The sequence below is a fragment of the Phoca vitulina genome, unplaced genomic scaffold, assembly GCF_004348235.1.
Source record: "Phoca vitulina isolate PV1807 unplaced genomic scaffold, GSC_HSeal_1.0 scaffold19, whole genome shotgun sequence".
NCBI classification, from domain to species: domain Eukaryota; kingdom Metazoa; phylum Chordata; class Mammalia; order Carnivora; family Phocidae; genus Phoca; species Phoca vitulina.
Window position 1 is genome coordinate 30,295,868 of NW_022589722.1, and position 13,437 is coordinate 30,309,304.

The 13,437-nt window shown below is 55.4% G+C and overlaps 1 protein-coding gene across 2 annotated transcripts in view; it reads right to left on the reverse strand.

Moving 5' to 3' along the window:
- Window positions 1-10,134, reverse strand: part of PHF21B (PHD finger protein 21B) — an 89,348-nt gene extending 79,214 nt beyond the window's left edge. The window contains exons 1-2 of one of the 2 annotated variants that reach the window (XM_032416400.1): window positions 10,002-10,134; window positions 9,030-9,095 (exon numbers count right to left, since the gene is read on the reverse strand). In XM_032416400.1, the coding sequence (XP_032272291.1) occupies window positions 9,030-9,095; window positions 10,002-10,055 (120 nt within the window). In that variant the 5' untranslated portion in view covers window positions 10,056-10,134. Of the gene's footprint in view, window positions 1-9,029; window positions 9,096-9,279; window positions 9,383-10,001 lie in introns of those variants that run through there. The other variant, XM_032416401.1, reaches the window with a different exon arrangement.
- Window positions 10,135-13,437: the final 3,303 nt, after the last annotated feature.

Here is a 13,437-nt window from a genome sequence, read left to right on the forward strand (position 1 = left end):
GCGCGGACCCAGGGGCTCTTCACCCGAGGGTGGGGAGGAGAGTGTGCTTTGGGGCCAGTCCGAACCTCAGCTTCCATGCTGCAGAGACCCCTCCCTGCACCCAGCCTGCCGCCCACTCCCCACCCTGGTGCCCCATGCAGAGACTGGATGCAGACCCAAGGTCTCCGCCAAAGTTCTATGACCTTGTACTCCACAGTAAAGGTCCCACTCATCATCACGGACCAGCTACCTCGAATTCACCAGGGCTTGTCTCTGACACGCTAACTCCACTTAACTTTTATCTTAATGCATGTCCTGGACCCTTTTCTAACTCGTGGCATGAAGTGCTATCATCCCCGCCCCCCTGCCCCCCCCCCCACTCCAGCAGAGGGGCGAGGACCATGAGGCCCGGAACTGGATTACAGCCCCTCCACTCACTGCTTGTGTCATGTCAACAAGGCCCTCGATCTCTCTGGGCTTCAGCCTGTCCTCAATAAAATAGAAATTAGGAGTAGGCCTTCTCCAAAGGGTTATGTGAACAGTGAATGGGTTGGGGTCCAAGAGAGCCCGAGGAAGGGCTTGGCTCAGGCTAGCCTCGAACAAGGAAGCTGGGACTGAGGATGGAGAATCAGAAGATGACCACCAGGTCCCACCTGCTGAGGACCCGGGGCTTAATGCATCGTCCTGTAGAACCCTCCGAGCGCCTCTCTCATGTCATTTCTTGAGCACTTACCGCATGCCACTCTCTGCTACCTGATTTGCAAGGGGCTGTGATTCCCATTTTACAGCCACTGAATGTGGGACAGACACAGGAGGATGGCGCTGGGTCTACAACTCCTCTCTGTCCAGTTATAAAGCCTGTGCTTAACCTCTTTGTTACATGCCTCTCGGAGACAGAAGTTAAAAACCTTCTTGGCGGCCCTCTTCTGGTAGAGAAATCAAATCCAGAGTCCTAGTTCCTTAAACAATGTACATTCCAAACAGCGTAGCCATGCTGCACCCTCCTCCAGAAACCTGCCTCTTCCCCCGAAGTCCTCCCGTGTCTGGGGTAAGGGCCTCCTTGAGTCCCCCGTGTGTCACCATGCCAAAATGCTGCTCGGCAGCAAGAGCCCATGTGGCTGGAGAAGGCAGGCGCTTGCTTGGGCCCAGCGGCCAGCTCCGGCGGGCGACCGGGCAGCGGCGCGTTCAGTATGGGCTCATCCAAGTGATGTGAAAACGGCAGCACGCCCGTGACTCGCTTCCCGGACAGACAAAGGTATCGGAGGAAAAACTTGCTAAATCACAGGGCTAATCATCATAGCCAGCAGCTCTAATGAGGCATCGTGGGATTACCAAAGTTATTATCAGAGTCATCTCATTGAAAAAATTCAAAGCTAATTGAAATCAATTGTACAGCTCCGTCAGCAGCTGTTTTAAGAGGCTAAATATCAAAGCGAACCCTGGACTAGCTGGAGAAGAAGGTTCTATCACGAGCCACGGGGCAACAGGACACCCTCACTTGGAAAAGGACGTGGGGAAGAGTCCTGAGCAGCAATGCAAAGGTGGTGGCCCCCCAGGCGCAGGGCGGGGCTCAGCAGGTGTCTTCTGTGGTCACGGATGCAGGGACCACAATTCCCTTCAATCTACCCCTTCGCTTCCTGGTTGAGATAGGTCCTATTACTACACCCACTTCACAGAGAGGAAGCTCAAGGCAGCAAAATGACTTGTCCAAGGCTACCCAGCCAGATGTGGGGCGCTGGGATATGAACTGCGGTGTGTGACTTTAGGGTCTCTGCTCTTGTGGCTACATCACGTTTGACTCTACAATGCGGGGCCCATCGGAGATGAGGCAGTGGCTATAACAGAAGGCCCATCTCAGCGGTCCCAAGCTGTTTGACCTTGGGAAGCTGCCCTTCTCCGATCTGTCCAGCAGGAAAGATTCCCCTGCCCGGCCTGCCCCCAAGTCATGGGATTATCCTGACAATCAAATAAAAAGACAGCATCAAAGAGGTGATGGAACAGACAGACCCGTCGAAGAGTATGATGCTGCCGACAGCCGAGGCATGCGTCTCTATGCAATTTGTCTCTCTGCTTCTCTACAGGTGGAAGCGTCACCTCCTTGGAGCGATCCCCCCAGCACCCCATCAGAGCACACCCTCCCACCTGCTGCCCAAGTGAGCCCGGTGGTTGAACAGCTCATGCAGACGCCTCACTGAGCTTCAAGGGATAGGAAACGGTGGATACACCTGTCTCCCCAGCTATATGTGAAAATGTTTGCAGAGACCGGTGAAAGCATTTTGTAAGTGTAAAAAGCCTTATAAAATGAGACGTCACTGTTGCTAATAGCACACCACCCGCCATCACGTCCATATGCCCAGTACTCAGTGGATGCTCATTCAATGCTTGTGGAATTCAACCAAGTTCTTCCCAAGACAGATGTGCACAACAGGATGTCAAGTGTAAAAAGCAAGCTGAGACATGGCATGCTTGGTGCCTGCACTGCGCGTGTTTATCTGTGTTACAGGTGTTTGTGTGTGCACAGAACATGCCCTGCTCTCATCCCCAAGCAAGGACGGGGTGGAAAGAAGGGGGCTTGTGTTTTCGCGCCTTCAGATTCGTACTTTTTCCGAGCAAGCATGTGTTGCTTTTACAATCAAAACTTTTTTTGAAAGCAGAATTCCTCTTTATCTCCTCATTGTTAAGAGAAATAATAAAAAGAACATTGATCACCGTCTTCCTTAGTTAAGATTTTACTTCAGGAGAATGGTAATTATTTTCTTAGTTCAAAAACAAATCCTCTCATTTTCAGTACGTAATCCTGAAAAGTTATTAACTGACCTATATTATGTACGTATTACACGCACTTCATATATATATTTATTGGTACATATTGACACATTTGTTACTTATTTCATTTATCATATACTTTATAGTCAAAATAAAAGCAATAATATAGACATAACTGATAAATACGTGTATATGTATATGTACATACACACACCTATATTTTTTTAAACCAACTGACCAGAGTTGCTAACTAGATTTCTAGAAGCTCCACCCCTCAGCTCTAAGCTCTGGTGAAGGTAGGAGGAAGAGGATCACCAAGTGGTGCCCCTGTCCTCGCAGCCTGTTAGTTCTGGTCACCCAGGGCTACGGGGCCAGCAGCCTCCCAGCCTCCTCCCCCACGTCATGCACAGGTCCCATCGTCCATACAAGAGCCTCCCTATGCAGGGGACAAACATCTAAAGAGCTCATATGGCCTGGCTGGGCCAAGCAGGGAGGGAGTTCAAGGCTCCTTTTCTCTCCTCCCTTCCCACCTGCTCCCAGCACCATTCCTGCCCCTTCTTGATCTGTGAGCACTTTCCAAGCCTACGGTGTAAAATCCAGGCCTTCCATCCAGGCGAGTGATGCCTTCCTTGCTCTGGCCCCAGCTCGCCTTCTCTGATGTCCCTCTTCTGCTCTCTCCCATGGTCTTACTGCCAGAAAGCTCACAGCACCTGCGGGTTTCTTCAGGCCATTGTCCCTTAGCGGGCTTGGCCACCAGTTTCTCCCGTCCACAACCCCAGGTGTCCTCGAGGACCCCTCCCCCAACCCCCTCCAGGAAACTATCCTCAGTCTCCAGGCCAGGAACAACGCTGGTGTTCCCGCAGTGTGATTTTCCCAGCACTTTTCTGGAAACATGGTTATCTATGCCTTACTCTTTGGTGAGGTTTCCAAGGGCAGGGAATTGTGGGTCTTACTCATTTCTATGTCTGCTCATTTCGAACATATGAGAACCTGCCATTTATCGCGTGCCTACTATAGGCTAGGGATTTGGCGAGGACCATTTGGTAAATCACTGCTAATCCTCATGCCCATCTTGTGACAAGGTCATCCACTCGCTCAACAAATGTGCATTCAGTCCCTACAAAGCACTGCCTTGAGAATATAGGGGCAGAGGTAAAGCAGATGGAGCCACCGCCCTTCACGGAGCTTACAGTCTAGCACAAAGCAGACAGGAAAAGATCCCAGAGAGACAATAGCCAGCACTCTCTAGAGGCAAGGAAATGCTCAAGGTGCCAGAGAAGCTGCTGGAAGCAACCATAGAGACAGCGCTGCCATGTGCAGGAGGGAGATGGAGAGTGCCCTGAGCGGAGACCAAGCAGAACCGAGCAGAGTGCCCTGAAGTGGAGACCAAGCAGGGCAAGCAGAACATACCAGAAGGGGCAAGAGGAGATCCAGTACGTTATTCGTGTGGCCAAGAGAAGGAAACAACCCAAATGCCCATCAGCTGGTGAACAGCCAAGCAAACTGTGGTCTACCTGTACGATGGAATATTATTCAGACACAAAAAGGAATGAAGGGCCACCACCTGCCACCACTGGGATGAGCCTTGAAAACATTATGCTCAGTGAAAGAAGCTGGTCATAAACAGCACATCGTGTGATTCCATTCACAGGAAAGCCAAAATAGGCAACTCTCTAGAGACAGAAGGCAGATCAGTGGTTGCTTAGGGCTGGGCGGGGGTGGGCAGCGAGGGAGAGCCGGGGGGTTTCTTTCTGAGGGATGAAAATGTTCTAAAATTGATGGTGGTGACAGTTGCAAATCTCTGTGAATAGACACAAAAAACCCACTTAATTGTGCATTTTAAACGGATGAGTGATAGGATAGGTGAACTGTACTTCAATAAAGCTGTTCTGGGTTTTGTTGGTGGTGGGGTTTTTTTGTTTGTTTGTTTGTTTGTTTTTACAGGGGATGCAGTGAGGAGGCTACTGCAATCTTCCAACTAAGAGGTGATGGAGGAGGGGCCAGAGTGGTGAGGGGGGTGGGGAGAGGAAGAGGGACTCCAGGAACAGGGTTCAGGTGAGTGTGGGAGGGACATGGGCTGTTGGGGGGTAAGGGTGGTGGTGGGCCAAGCCAGGGCTGGGGGTTGCTGTCCTAGTCCATACTCTTCCCTGCAGGGGATGGAACGTGGAACTTTGGGACACTTTTCTCTTTAGCACATAATGATGCTATCAGAAGCATGACAACTTCCACTCAGAGTCAGGAAGATGAAAATTTACCCTCCTGGATAGGGACAGACTTGAAGGAAAGCTTGGAAAATGGCATGTCCTTTTACCAAAGGACTGCAAACAATCGGGAGCTTTCGGAATAAAACCCAGCCTGCAATTTCGTTCGGTGGATACTTCCAAGGCAAAGTCCCTCTGGTGTCCACCACGGCTAGTGAATCACAGTGAAGACATGATTCAGCGCCCGGGTGCATGCCACATACATAATACCTTTCAAGAAGACATATTTTTATGGCTGCACTTAAGGACAGCCCCTCGGAATCCAGAGTCCATCAAATCGATGGATCGAGCAGCACAAAAGGCCCCAAGTTCACCTCCGGGGGGGGGGGGTCTCTCTCTCACAAGGCCACACCAGCCCAGGCTGCAGTTAACACACAAGGCTCTTCTCCCTCTGTGGTGAAGCTGAACTTCATCAAGTTCAGGTCTGGAAATGCCCACTACATGTGACACCTAAATGTCGTGCTGAGAACTCCAAAGAGGGAAGGAAAACAAACAAACAAACAAACAAAAAAACACAGTATTTATGATGGGTCTGTTATTTACACGGAAGCGCTTGTTGCTTGACAATTTAGATAAAAATGTTACTGCCTCTCTGCATGTGCTGCAAATTCATGGCGTAAAACCATCGGAGCAACTAATGGAGTCTTCACACATCATATGTCGTTAAAGACGAGGGGTCCGTCCTCCACTGGAATTCAAAACCTGGCAGCCAGGCGCGGCGGCCACACCTGAGAATGCAGCCTGGCCAAAACTCAGCTCTGACCAACTCCCCACACCTCCTTTCTTTTCTTTTTTTTTAAAGGAAAAAATATGAACTCTGTTTTCAAACAGCGAGGTCCTATGGAAGCTGGTTTCCTGTTTATCCCCTAGTCCACCAATGGTGGGAGACACACTGGAGAGTTACACAGGATTTGTATCTCTCTACTTCTGACCGGCAACCAACCTATTTACTTCTGTGAGTCCTTGATAAACATCTTTAAACACTTGTCCATGTTTCTAGAAATCACTGAAAAAATTCCAGTGTCAAGGGTGTGAATGGGAAATTGATGGCTGGGCACCAAAAGATATTACTCAGCTGCTATTGTATTTCTAACAGATGCGGATAATGGGGTCATCCGTTCGCTTTACTATCTAGTTCATCATCCACGTATGCACTTTTAATTGAAACTTAACCTTTACATCCCACATTCCAGGCAGGAGCAGCACAAAAACACATCTCCGGAAGTGTAAATGGTATGAATTTCTTCCCGAGCAAATCTATAAATGAGCACTACCTTTAATTTTATGTTGAGTCAAAAACAAACTCTAAAATACTGGCCTTTTCATACCTGCTCCCACATCTCTGCTACTCCAGGGCAGGCTCCGAGGTGACCAAGCAGAGCCCCCGCTGCTCCTCTTCCAGACCCTGGGTGCAGCCCGGTATCACCTCTAAAGAGCCTGTTCATGGACCTTTCCCCAGCCGAGCTGCCAATCACCACCAAACTCTCCCAAGGAGGGAGAGACGAGTAAATGTTAAGTCTACCCAACTCATTTCATAGGTGACCTCTGAAAGATTTCACCGCGAAGCTCGGGAGAGACAAGGCAGCTTTATTAGCATGCTGCACCACGGCCTCGGCCCCCTCCCCTCCCTCTTTTATGAGCCCTTGTTATATAAAATGCCACAAAGGGAAAAGGAAAAACAACAGACAGTTCCAAACACAAGTTCCGATGGCCAGGCCCAAGGCTGGCTGCTTACCATATGTTATATTTAGTCATTTAAAAGAGAAACATTTTTAAAAGGCCAGAGAACAAAAGTTTTCCTTGTTTCCTTTCTTTCTGAACACACACTCAACACACACAAAAAGATGGAGGTACATTCCATTCGCAAGCATCTCTCCTTCCCCGAGTTCAAATTTAAAGGCAAAGACAGCCTGGAGTAGGAAAGCTCCTTCCCTGAAGCTGCACTGGAACCTCCAAACACAATTTCAAATGTTTCTCTCAGCCTCATCGAAATTCCGGCATGACAGATAATAAATAGCTACTCATTTACTATCATCATAAAATTTTAAACAGCCTTGAAACAGTTGCTACAACACAGAAGAAATGATCAAACCCAAGCCCTGAAAAGCCACTCCAAATAGTAAAACTATTGCCATGTAGAAGCACACATAAAGACATTGTTGCAATAAATGCTGTGGATTACTGGATTCTCTCCCTCTCCCTCCCTCCCTCTCTCTCTTAAATCTTCCACTCAGAGCATAAGAGTCAACAACTTGTCGTTCTACCCAGTGAAAAAGGGCTTAGCATCCCTCGCTATCACACTGTACGGGATTTGGTGATGCGGTTTTTTTTCTAAAAAAAAAAATAATAATAATAAAGTATCTGATTTGATTCTACACAGCGATTAAACATCTTTGTGCTCAGCGAAGGGTCTTCCAACCCCTCCCCCTCCAAAAATGGCATCAAAGCAATCAAAATGGTAATGCCGGGCCTGGGTCCCCTCCCCCCGCGAACTCCCCGACTTCGCCGGGGCCGCGCGCCGGACCCCCCTCCGGCGGGAATGGAAGCTTCCACGCCTGGACGGGGGCGCGGGCCGGGCGGGCGGGCGCGCGCGGCCGGGGGGGGGGGGGGGCCGCGGCACCGACAGAAAGGGGTTAATGCATTCGTCCCAACCCTCCCGTCCAGCCGGGCGCCCCCGACCAGGCGCGGACCCGCGGGGACAGCCATCTTTCTTTCCGCAGTCCCCGGCCCCCTCCTCTTCCGCACGCCCCCTCCCACCACTTTTCAACTTTAAAGACTCGAAATTTACACCCGGCCTCCGAGTTCTCCCGCTCCGCGGTCGCCGCCACCCCCGCCGATCTCGTCCCTGTCTCTCCCTCCACCGAAAACCCCTCCGGGGAGGGGGCATCGGATCCGCGGCCAGGAGTTGGGGGAGGACGGCGGGGGCCACCGCGGCGGCCGCGGCGGGGGCGGGGGCGGGGGCGGCGCTGTCCAAGTTTGGTGCTGGCGGCGGCGGCCGGCATTCCGAAGGAAGCGCGATCGATGGCCAGGGGGCGCGGCGGGGCGGGGGCGGGCCCGCGGAGGGGAGGGGCCGCGGGGAGGGGCGCCGGCGCCCCCGCCCCCGCCAGCCTCGGAGCCCCGGGAGCGCCATTGGCTGCGCCGCTCAAAGTTCTCGGCTCCGGGCGGCGCGGGGAAGGGGCGGGAGCGCGTGTGCGGGGAGCGGGGCGCGCAGGGGGAGGAGCGGAGGGGGAGGGGCGCGAGCGGCGGGGAGGGAGGGGGCGGGGGCGCGCGGCCGGCCGCGCTCTGGCGGCGGCATCTGTTCGTGGTGCTGAAACCCCGAGCGCTGAGCTCAGCGTAACTAAGTCACAATGGACAACTTTTCCTCCCCGGAGGGGCCGGGAGGGGGGGTCGGCGGCCGTGCCCCCCACCGCGAGGCGCTCGTCGGGTGTCCCAATCCACGCCTGCAGGCCCGAGACCAAAGTTGGGGCAGAACTGGGGGGTCCTGGGGGCGCCTTTCTTTTGTTCCCCGGGAGCTGGCGTCAGGTTCCGAGAATAAAAAGTGATGCTGGAGAAGTGGAGGGGAGGGGGGAGCCCAGAGGAACGATTCTTTAAATCAGATTTGCAATGGAATCCAGAAATCGCTTCCAAGGAGTTTGGTGTCCAGGCCCGAAATACCGCCCCCCGCCACCCCTACCCTCACACCGGCGTGAAGTGGGGGACACCGAGCCGGGAGAAATTGCCACATTCCAAAAACATGTCCACCAACTCAAAATGGACGCCGGGCTGCTCGCCGCCTTTTGAGTGCAGCTTCTCTCTTTCGGCCACTGCGGGAGCCTTGCTCTCCCCCCTCGGCCTCCAAGAACCCGGCTCTTTCTTTCCAGAAAAAGGGGGGGCGGGTAACTTTGAGGGCTGCAGACAGACTCCTTTGGGAGTCTGAGCGTGCGGCGCCGAGGCCGGCACTTTTTAGGGTGCTGCCAAAGTGCCGGGCGACCCCTCCTCCCCACCGCGGGCGGAGTTGGGGGGCGCAGGCTCCAGCTCGCTTACTTGTTTGTCGTTGAGCGCGGCGATCCGCGGCTGCCTTTCGTGGAGCTGCTTCTTGAGGTCGCCGTTCTGCGGAAACACGGAGGAGCGGGCTCAGGCCGGCCGCCCCGGGGGGTCGAGTGCGCCCGGGGCCCCGCGGGCCGCAGCCCCCCACCCGGCAGCTCGCGGGCCGGGCTGTCCGCAGCGCGCCCCAAGTTCCCGGGCTGCGTCCCGCACGCGCGGCGGCCGGGCAGTGCCGCGCGGGGCCGCTTACCTGTGGCTGCCGCCTCATCGGGGCAGCTCGCGGGGCGGGGCGGGGGCCGCGGCCACCCGGCGGCGCGCCCCGAGCCGTGCAAGTTTGCAGGCAGGGGTGCGTGTGCGAGTGAGTGTGAGTGTGACTGTGTGCCGGGGGAGGGGGGAGGAACAAAGAGCCAAGTAAACACGGCGAGTCCGTGTCGAGCAAAGCTCATAAATATTCAAGTCGCGTCCTAATCTCCCCAACACACACACGCGCACGCCGCAATTCCGCTCGGGCTCCGGCCGCCACGCCGCTGCCAGCCCGAGCAACAATCGCCAAAACTACTTTTGCAAACTGTGCGGGGTTGCACGGGGGTGGGGGCCGGGTGGGGGGTCGGTCCACACTCTCACACAAACACCCGGGGCAGGCTCACGAAGGGGCCCCCTCCTGGCACCCTCAGTCCTGCAGACCCTGCGTGGAGAAAGAGAAGATGCGGGGCTCAGGTCCCGCGGGCTCCGGACCCCACACCCCCAAACTGTACAGGACTGCAAGAGAGGAGGGAGGAGGAGGAGCCCGGGGGGCGGGGGTCCGGGCACGTAAAAACTCCCCCCAGCCCCGGGGCAGGCTCGAGGAGGAGCCCTTTCCGGGCACCTTCAGCCGTGCAGACCCTGCGACGACGAGGAAGAGGACGCCGGGCTCGGGTCCCTGAAGCCCCCCCCAGCCCCCCCACTCCTGGCCCGGGGCCCCGGGTCGCCTACCTGGTGGCGCGCGAGTTCCACGGCGAGCGCCTCGGGCCGGCTCTGCAGCTCCATCCCGGCAACTTGGGCAGCACTTTGCGCTCACTTTGGCCCCGGCTCCCGGGAAGTTGCGCGACTCCACGGGGGCGGGAGCGGGCGGGGCGGACCGGGCCTCCGGGGAGGGAGGGGGCACAGGAGCCCCCTCCCCCAAGGCCGAACGGGAGGGAGGGAGGGGGGTCTGGCGAGGGGGAAGAAAGGCGGCTGGGCGCCGCGGCGCCGAGCCCGCGGCCGCTCCAACTCCTCAGGCTGCCCGGCAAGTTGCGCCGGGTCCCCGGGCCGCCCGCGCTGGCCGGCGCATGGCCCCCAGGCGCCGGGAGCCCCGCGCAGCCCCGCGCAGCCCCGCGCAGCCCCGCGCGCGTCCGCCCCGCCGCCACCGCCTCCCGCGCGAGCCGCCGGCCGGCAGGGACTATATTTCCTCCGGCGCGCGCCTGGATCTCGTTGGGCCTCGGCAAAGTTGTGCCTCGGCACGATGCTAATTCGGCAGTGCCCGGATGGAGCGGGCCGGGGCGGCGGGGGGCGGTGCCGGAGCCCGCCGCCCGCCCCGCCCCCGCCCCGCCCGCGCGTGCGCACTGCAGCCCCGCCGCGGCCCGGTACCCCGACCCGAGAACAAAAGTGGCGGTGCGGAGGGGCGCAAACTCGCCGGCCCGCGGCTTGGGGCTGGCGGCCCCGGGACCGTTCCGGCCGGACGCCCCTCCACCTCTCCGCCCCCGCGCCCAGCCAGACGCGAGGAAAACGGGCCGCGCTGCCCAAGGCCGGGGTTGGAGATACTTTCCGGTGGGAGGAAAAAAAATGTCCATGTTTTTTCGTTTCTTTTCTGCTCTGGCTCTCGGTGCTCCCTCTCTTCCTCTACTCCCTCTTCCCTGCCTCGGGCAGCCTCCCTCTCCTACTTTATTTACATTGTCTGCCATGCCCTCCCGCCGCCCTGCACACCGGCGCGGCTTCTTGGGAGATTGCGTTAGTCCTGTCGCCAGATTCCCCCACCGCCTGATGGCCACCGTGTTGCTGAAACAGTATGAAAATTGATCTCTTGACTCTTCCTTTAATAATCTTTTTTTTTTTTTTACACTCACAATTAAACTCTCAACAGATGTCACTGGACTTTTTAAGGTTGTTGTTAAAAATCGTAAACACGCCCGGTCAATGTGACATAAAACAGTTATAAGTACAGCTTGCCGAGGTCGTATTCCAAAACTCGCAGCCCACAGCCAGGAGGTTAATGTCTCCGAGTCGATATCACCATGGTGGAGTTACCATCCTCATCAATTATCGGCCAAGTGCTTTGTGCCCTCTCCATAGCATCCTGGTATGTTTGGAAGACGCTGGGGGCCGGGGGGGGGGGGGGGGGAGGGACGGTGCAGTCGTCTCTCAAAGGAAACGTTTAAACCAATAAATCATTATAACTTCATATTCCTGCACAGCACAAGATACACGCAGGCGCACACAATCCACAGATGCCCCTTCCGACACGTGCCCACCTGCCACACGGCCCTTCTGCAAGAAGTTGTTGGAATGTTTTTTCAGGTCAGGACCCCAGTGTGGCTCTGGCCTCCGTTTGGGCTTTTGCCACAGTGACTTACGTGTTTGTCCCTTGGGCACCCAGATACCAGGGGCCTCTCATCTCTGACCCCAGCACCAGCCTTTAGAAAAAAACTCAGTAACGGATCCCTGGTTAATTTGTGAGCTTTGTTATCCCACGCAAAACTAACACATGTCCTAAGTGGTCATGATCCATTTGGTCTAGCACCAACCAGGGACAAGCATGGTTCACCGAATGCAAAACAAAAGGGCTGACACTGGGCATCCTGAAGAGGCTCTGGCTCCTTCCACTCTGGGTTCAGCCCAACTCAGGATGGCATCCTCCCTCCTCAGTGCTTTCGCTGGCCTGGGCACCAGCCTGGTAAAGTGGACCGCCCTGTGGGGAACAGTGGTCCGAGAGCCAGGGAGAGCTGGTGTGTGAGAGCCTTCCTACTGTCATCTCTGTAAATGTCCCTGGCTTTTTGGTAAAAATTCATAATAATCTCGTTGGCCAGGTATGTAATTAAATCAACAGAGAGGACTCTCGGGTCGTCTGTGACCCTCTCACGCTCGAAATGCCGGCTGGAGGAGACTGCTTTCTGCTGTGGAGACTTCGAAGTGCTGTCTGCAAGTTTCTGTTAATTAATTCAGGGCACAGTGATGATCTTCTGCTTGGCCCTCTGTTGTTTTTGTAGCTACCTAATTCCTGAGCAAGCAACAAAGGCCCAGGGCTGGGGCGCTCTCTGACAGTGAGGGAGCTGAAGCTGAGGTTCTCACGAGCAAACTTGCAGAGTCTGGCGTTATCACTGCGGAGATACTGTTCTCTGACTCTGTCCTGCTCTCCCGGCCGCCCTCCCTTTGCCCATGCTGTGCCCTCCGTGTGCAGTGTCTTTTCCCTCACAACCTACCTTTTTAAAAATCCTCTTCATCTTCCCGTGTTCACCTCAAATACCCCCTTTTCTGGGAAACTTCCTCTAGTTTCTACACATGAATTCTTCACTCCTCCCCCCGGGAGACCCACCATGCGGAGCTCTTTAGCATGGGGCGCATTCTGTCCCATAATAAAGGTGATTGTTTTCTTCCCCATGGGCGCCCGAGCCAACTCTGAGTCTGGTCTGGGAGCAGAGCCCGGCATCAGTATGTTGATGGATGGTCCCGTATGCCTGGAACAAAGTAGGTGCTTAATAGAGGAGCAGGTGAGTGAGGGGTGGGTGGATAAATGGATGGATGGATGCTAAGAGAAATACCATCCGTTTCTGGAAAGGTGGGCTATTAATAATGGCCATAGGAGTGAGCAGTGTCTGCAACCCATCCCAGAGTCCATTATTTCTCTTCACCTGCATTGTGATCAAGTGGACAGGGGGCCTGGATTAGAGCTTGAATACCTGAGTTTGAGACTGGGGCCCACCCCTTAACAGCCTCATGACCTTGGGCAAGTCACTCCACATCTCCTAGCCTTCGTTTCTTCAGATGTCAAAGGGGAATGGGAATTATCCAACCAAAGGTACCCCCAGATCCACTCAGGTGCTCGCAGCCTCAGACCTTGGCTACTTGCTCTGTGGGGAGCCCCAGTCACAGTCCATCGCTGGCTTAACCAGTCAGAGGTGAGGGCCAGCCTGCAGCATGGTCTCCCGCACACGGCTGCCACAGCGGGGGCGGGGCAGCTCTGGCACCTCCTCCAACCCTGTGAACCGTGGGGGCCTGGCTGCTCCCTGCCTCCCCTGCTGGTTTCGGAGTGAAGCTTTGCACCTTGGACGTGGATCTGGCCCCCACGATGACCGACAAAGGATGGAGTAACACAAACTTGGAAGTCCAGGGGAGTTGGCTAGTACCTCATCAAACGAACTTAAAGCAACCAGAAACAGGATTCAGGAAGGAGCCA